The following is a 7,621-nucleotide window of genomic DNA, read 5'->3' as shown; positions in this document are numbered from 1 at the left end:
ACAACTGTGACCATGGTTTTTGTTGTTGACTGCGATCTCAATATCGTAGGATGGCATGAACAGAAAAATCTCTGCATACTAACCAACCCATGAAGGGCACTCTATGTATTTCATTCTCCTAGAATTGATGTGGAAGATGTCCTGCAAGAGTTTGAATCCAGTTGTTCTTGAAACTTAGGCTTTTTGAAGGCATTTCGACATTTTATTGAATTTAAAAAAAATGCAGAGCCAGACAAGCCGAAAGTACATAATGTTACCCTTTCTAGCTGTAAATATGTTTAAAAAAAAAAGCGTTGAACAATCAGCTGAAGGAGGTGGTGATTGAACTCATTGCCACATCTGCATGGTTATCACCAGTGGTGGTAGGTGGGGAAGACAAACAGCAACATCAGGTCATACACTGACCTGCACCAAATATGCAGGAAAGTAGCTGCAGACAGCCAACCCTTACCCACGTTCATTAAATGATCGCTACCTTGGGTGACGCAATGCTACTCGCCACTTTGGTTGTCACTGCTGCTTATCATCAAATAGTGCTGCACAGGATTCACATGACCTTATGTAATTCATCACACCCAAATGGCGTATAGATTCTATAGCATGCTCTTCTGCATCTACCATTCTTTAGAAAGTGATGAACAATGTACTCCAAGGAATGAAGGGTGTTTGAGCCTTCCAGGACAATTAACTTTCTTTTTCCAATGACTGGGAAAGCCACCTGGAAATTTTGCTGGAGGATCTTAAAAGGATTCACGAAAGTGGTCTGATTCTGAAGGAGAAATGCAATCTTTTTCAGGATATGTTAGAGTACTTGGGACACGTCACTGGGGCAAAAAGTGTAGTGTCTATAGTAAGCTTGATCTCCACTATTGTTCAATCCTCAAAACCATCCAACACGGACAAGCTTCTACTTCTTAGACTGTGTGAATTTTACTCTAAGTTCATCTAAAACTATGCTGAGCAGGTAGAGCCTTTACACCCGTTCACTAAAAATGACACACATTTACTCTGGAATAAAAGATGTGAGAGTAGCATGCAACAAATAAAGAATGAACTGCAACATGACCCTTCCTTGAAATCATTTGATGACTTTTTACACGCCGTTATCACTAGTGATGCCAGCCAAGGGGGCTGGATGCAGTTGTCAGTCAATTTGCTTTACGGAAATTGCGGGGTTTTGAAACCAATTATTCTATTGTTGAACAAGGACTGTTATCATGGGTCTGAGCTGTATCTAATTTAAAAAGTTTCCTGGGGGGTCAGGCCATTATTACAAGAATCGGTCACAAACCATTAGTGAATATGCTCATCTAGGTGGTTCAGATAAGGTTTTCCCACAAATAACCAAATAAGAATGCAAATTGCATTATTGTGTGCTGTACATTGGACATACTCCGGGTACACCTAACGTTACTGCAGATTTCTAATCCTAACACGTCAACAAAATGACTCCTGTATTGATGACAGGGGCCGGCGGTAGAAGCATGACGAATTTATTGCAGCTCTGAGCCGCACCTCACACAGAATTAATAAAACTGTCTCCTTTGACTATCAATTCCTCAACAATCCAAAAACTGCTCCTCAGGACATCCTTTGCCCAGATACACAAGGAGGTGTAGCGGAAGAAGGGGAAAAAACACAAGGAAGGGGCAGACAGCATATACACATTGTAATGGCCAAACAACATGAGAATGCCAGTAAAATAAGGCTATGACAGCATTTTTGCCCCAGCCCTGGATCCTTCATCTCGCACAACCCTTCTGAAGCAAAGGGGAAGGACTATTCTGCGCTCAAGAAGCAATATGCTGCCCAGATGGATCTCAGGACCCTACAGGAATTCCCGCTAACTTGAGTGGTGGCAAGCAGGAGGCCACATCCGGAAATTTTACCCACCAATGTGCTGCATAAAGGTTGAGTGGTATAAACATGGGGCCACTTAACAACTCTGCAAGAGTTAACTTTGGTAAGTCTTTGTTCCATAGAGAGTACCTTTGTGGCTTAATCATGAACATGAAATATCTTCAAAATAGTTTTAAATGTGTGCAATAAATGAAAAAATCGTTAACCATCAAACTCAATCTATTTTTAAAATCCCAAATCATCGATGTGTGCTTGTTATAACACGTGTTTGCTTTAATGTGAAAATATGAAAACCATGTGGCAGTTACATTAAAATATGAATACAAATCGAATGCATCCAATTATTTACAAATATTTACTGACTGAAAACATGTTACCATATTTATGACTAACCTCTTACAGCAGTGTTCCTCGGTCTGTGGTCTGGGAACCCCTGGGGGTCTGTGACGCCTGCTCAGGGGGTCCGCGTGTACTTACAAAATTAAGGTATTTGTGGATTGTTTTACGGTTCTACTCATCGAAATTGCTAAAGCGGGGTCCTCCGATTCCAATAATGACTCAGTGGGGAGTCCGGGATTACAATACTGTCGTAGTATTGGTTCCCGGATTACAGTAACTCAGTGAGGGGCCCATGATTAAGAGGGGGTCGAAGAAGTAAAAAGGTTAAATACCACTGTCTAAAAAAATCCAAAAGTTACTTAGCGCATCTCCTAACTGGAGAGGCATTTTTCTGCACCCTCAAACGTAAAACCCCTGAATAACTCGCCAGGGTCAGTATGCGCCAAATAAACCCAATTACAATGCAATAAAAATGAGATTTGAAAGTTGATTTATCACGTAGAACGAAGGGCACGAGTGCTTTCACACACTCCGTGAAGGACGTGTATTATTGGTTTTATTATACCTCGGTGTGTTCTCAGTTACCGTGTCTTTTTTCAGTGTGTCTTCTATGTTTTTCGGTCGGATGTGCGCATAGTCTTTCGCAACCAATTAGAAATCAGCTGTCTCGTCGCAGTTCTGCGGTTTTGGATTGGCTAAGAGGCGAGGGGTAAGATGGCGGCGACCCTGGTGGAGCATGTTGTGGCAGATGCGGGAGCTTTTCTAAGAGGTGCCACTCTACAGGTATGGGGGTTGTCTGAGACGAAGTATTTGTTGGAGTACTGAAGGTAGTGACTGTCTTTTGTAGTGTGTCCGGATTACTTTCCCTGGAGGTTGGGAGCAAGTCTGGTAATAATCTGTGAGGATGCGCCGGGTACAAGCTCTCAAACTTTACTGTGTCTTTGAGAGCCCTTACCCTATCTACGCGCTTACTCTAGTCTGCTAGATCCCCTGCAGTTTGTGTAAATCCCTCCACCCTGAGATCATCCACAGTTAAGTGCTCCTGCAGTCCTAGGGTCGCTTCTCAACCTCCGAAGAGTAAAACCTTGCAACATCGGAGTATATTTTATAGCACTTTTTATATAGCGGGAACTCGAGCCGAAGGTACTGAAGAACTTTACACGATCGCCAGTTAGGTTACACCATGACACATTCATTTTTGTTGTCACGGGGAGATTAAGTGATTTGCCCAGAACCACAGGATGTTGTTGATCGGACGCTGAGAATCGAACCATGTTCCCCCCAGCTCCAAAATTACCTATTTCATCTGTAATCACTAGGCTCCTCACCATCTCTGATAAATCGAGCATTGCACTCTGCCATGGATCCCACACACTTCGTAATGTGGGATCCATTTTGGTGTAGCCTGCGAGTAAGTAAAAGGCTAGGAACTGACTGCGCGTGTACAACAAGTGCCTCAAAAGGTGGTGTTGCATAGCTATTTTAGACACATTATGGTAGCAAACTAGGCCTGCCGTTGTGCATTTTAGCCCAGTTACATTTTTATTCAGCATCACTTTATTTTTCTAGCAATAGCCACATTTGTGGTGTTTTATTTTCTCTAACTGTTCTTTCATCTAGGAAAGCATTACGTTTTCAGCAGGACATTAATTTCACTTTGTGCTTTCGTCAAAGCTGCAGTCAGATAGGGTTGCTGGCAAAAATGGTACGCTGTTTTTCCAACATTCCCTGAAACAGATATTCCTGTGTGGGGACCCTTTCTTAGAATGTCAACGGTTTCATTATAAAAACACTCCTTTGTCCCATACACATTAGAGGGAGAATCTAGCCAGATGACCACGACTACATGCTGATTGCCTTGCTTCAGCTGCTTGCTTAGATGGCTGAACCCCTGGCCCGCATGGGGACCGTGTCTCTCTAGACTTCAGGCTTCCTTGCTTGGGTATGAGGAATGATGTCTTCCCAGGGGGAAAACCTGAAGGGCGGATTATGGCTTATTATGCTTTGTTCTAACATATCTTGGGTAGGAGAACTATATATCACTCCTAGTGACAGTACGGTGGGACTGTTTTTGTGTTTCACTCTCCTTGTCACAGTCTTGCTTTTGTTGTGTTTTGTCGTCCCAGTTATTGCAATACATGCCATTTCATCTAAGATGCAGTTACTTCAATAAACCCTTATTGAACTATATTCTGCCTCTGTTTGTCTTTGCCTGTGTGAGACTAATGTAATTTAGAGAAAGGGATGGGATCTGATTGACCATGATTCCCATGAGGAGTCTTTCTTGTCATGTGCCCAGTTGTCACAATCATCCCTGCTCTTGGACCCGGATTAGGCCGACAGGTGTCACATGGTGTGAAATTGTAATTAGTACCCCACAATCTATGCAATCCTACTGCCCAAATCCAGTAGCCTCATTAGGATAATGAGAACCTATGCAACAGTGGGGGGGCTCAGAAAGTCGACCGAGATGTGTAATCAGTAGTTTTTTCAATGATACACAGCTCTCCATACCTGATGTTGAAGCCACAGGGTATTTCAGACTACAAAGATTTTTCTCCTTTCCTAGCTTAACAGAAAGCGATCATCTACCGGAGTTAACCAGTGAGCCAATAATACAATCGCTCACTCCTACTCCAGTTTTCAATAATGATGATAGAACAGCTGCAGATGGAACTAGTATCCTCTCCCCCTCACCACCACTCTTTCAACGGGGCCTGTACTAAGCACAAATCAGATGACGATCACAGCTCAAGTCATTCAAGAACTGGAGTGGTCCCCAGAGCGGGTGTGTTCGCCACCTGAAACACAGCCAATCAATGGTTCTTGGCCAGATTCATAAACCCTTTTAACCAACCCAAGAAGGGCCAGCTTCACAGACCAGGAACTGAGGGTTCTGTCACAACGTTCTCTTAATAATGTAGAAGCACAGATTGACAAAACATTAAGCCAAACCCTGTTAGTGTGGAGGGAAACTGTAGGAAAAGGTGCCGAACCACAACCTAGGTTGCCTACATGTGGCTCACAAGAGCTGGTGGCAATTAGAGCCTCACAGGATACCACTGCAAGGGCTCTCCTTTGGCAGTCAAATATAATGGAGCTGCAACTGGACCTGATACAGTCACTGGCCAATCACCTAGTCGAATTTGGGTCTAACTTAAATCTTTTGGAGGGCCACCTTAAAGTAACTGAGAAGGCCACACAGTGCCCATGGTCCCCATTTTTTGAAAAGATAAGCCCCTTACCAGCGATGTTGGGAGCCTTAGTTGGAGCAATTAGGGCATCTACAAAGAGATCTGAGACTCTGGCAGCAACAGCTATCTCTCCCTCCCTTGTGGCTCTCACCCTGAACGCCATAGGTACAGTCTATGTAGCAGACAGTCATCCATATTCTTTCTTTGAGGCTCATAACCCAACCGTATTAGTTATGGATCACTTTGCAGATGCCCGCCCCAAGCAATCCAGGCCAGGCAACCGCAGCCCCCACCCTATACAGGGCGATTGCAGTCCGCCAGTCATATCAGCAAGAGAAGTGAAGGGTGCCCCCACGGGGAGAAGTCCTCAGTTACCCTCTAAAGAATCTTCAGAAATAGATGGAGCAAAGGAGGAACCCGGCAGCACTCCTCCTAAAGCTTCTCGGGTATCAACATTTAGCCTATCAAGAAGGTTAAACAAACATTTTGCAATGCAATGGGTCTCGCATTTGCTTAAGTTAAAGCTATTGGCATTGTACATTCATAACTGGACTTTTCTTGCACCACAAATTGGTCAACACTGCCTCATAATTTGGGTTTTTCATGCCACATAATTACAGCGTCCCTGCATATCACTAAGACACTTCCATTTACCTTCTTCCTCTGTCTGCAGCAAAAAATGAAAATGTTGGCCTTTAGCATCCTAATTTGAATCTGCCATGCTAATTCCAATAGAACACCACTTTCACCACCCCACCATCAGAGTTGCTGGCTGGCTAGCACAATTCCCCAAAAAAGATTGCCACAGAGGAGTAACGTAAGAAACTAGAAGGGTCACCCAAACATATCAAGTGTTCAAACAGTCATAGTGTAATAAGGATGTTAAGTGGGCCTGAATCATGGTCCTAATCGCAGTAAGGAGAGATTAATAAAACATGTCCAATTATCATATTAACTCAATAAAAACCCTTATCAGAAATACTAGTTTGGCATTAGACTGTAATGCTCAGAACAGCCCCTAGACCTAGAGGACACCACTATGAAAATAGCATTTGTAAGAAACATGGCCATGTTACCATATAGTAACCCCTAGAGAACATAACCACATGAAAAGAAAATGACTGAAAGTATTGCAGTGTAACCACATATTTAGCTCCTAGAGGGTGCAGTGTGTTACATTTTCAGGGCTAGCAGGCCAGTTGCAATAATAATACAAACAAGACCCTTAAAACACAAACTACTCTCAGCTGTAAAACAAAAGTTCCAGCCATGAGAAAGGTTAAAAAGACAATGAATGGAGGGGGATCATTATTTTTGGGATCCACACTTACCTAGTGTGGGGACCCAGAAAAGATCTAGACAGAGAAGGTTGTGGTGAATGGTTTGAAGATGGTCTCATTGTCCCACGACCACCACAGGCTGAATTCTGAGCATAAATGTTTTGTAAAAGAATGCCTTGCAAAGCATTATAGGACGACTGAGTGCAGCAAATATTGTAGTATGTTGACTGTTATGCTATGAGCCACTAATAGCGATGGGTTGGAGGCCCGAATGTTCTTAAAACAATAGACATCTAGATATAACACTAGGGGCGTGCACGCCAAAAAACCCTTTGTGCGTATTCTTATAATTTTTTATAAAAGATAACATTCCACACTATTTTGTGACTTACAAGTATTAGACATTATGGGCCAACATATAATAATAGGTATACCAAGTATAATGCAGTAACAATCCATACACCATGTAGGAATGTGCTGCCAAATGTGTCGGTGTGAAAACATCCGAGTCATCACTGAATATCAAAACTGTTCTCATAAAATTTTCAAGTCAAAAATAATAAAGCCCGTTCAACGGTAATTGAGTGCAACATTATCTCACAGATATCTGGTGATGTTACAATATGCTGTCCTAGACTTACAGAACATAGCATTGAGTTAATACACACTACCTGGCTGGTTCTCTTTTTGCAGGAGACCATCCAGAGTTTCACTGCCTAATTATGTAAAGGTCATAGGTGCAGTGTATATTGTCCCGCAGCAGAGTGCCAAATAGCCTGATATGTATGATATTTCTGGCAGATGGTAATGGTAGGAGAGCCTTCTAAAGTGAAATTAGCCACTATACACATTGTGGTACTGGAAAGTGTTTGTAGAAAAGGCACTTTGTTTGCAGTGGTCTTTACTCCGCATGTTCACATTGCGTGTGTACCTGGGACGCACAGGAGT

At 42.8% G+C, this 7,621-nt stretch overlaps 1 protein-coding gene across 1 annotated transcript in view; it reads left to right on the top strand.

Moving 5' to 3' along the window:
* The first annotated feature begins 2,854 nt into the window (after window positions 1–2,854).
* The window catches only part of NOB1 (NIN1 (RPN12) binding protein 1 homolog), a 49,638-nt gene continuing 44,871 nt past the window's right edge, over window positions 2,855–7,621 (top strand). Inside the window, exon 1 of the mRNA XM_069216850.1 lies at window positions 2,855–2,982. Within this exon, the coding sequence (XP_069072951.1) occupies window positions 2,914–2,982 (69 nt within the window). The 5' untranslated portion in view covers window positions 2,855–2,913. The remainder of the gene's footprint in view (window positions 2,983–7,621) is intronic.

Source organism: Pleurodeles waltl, chromosome 12 (assembly GCF_031143425.1).
Source record: "Pleurodeles waltl isolate 20211129_DDA chromosome 12, aPleWal1.hap1.20221129, whole genome shotgun sequence".
NCBI lineage: Eukaryota > Metazoa > Chordata > Amphibia > Caudata > Salamandridae > Pleurodeles > Pleurodeles waltl.
The sequence above is the reverse complement of the archived record's forward strand: the minus strand, read 5'-3'. Positions and strand labels throughout refer to the sequence as shown.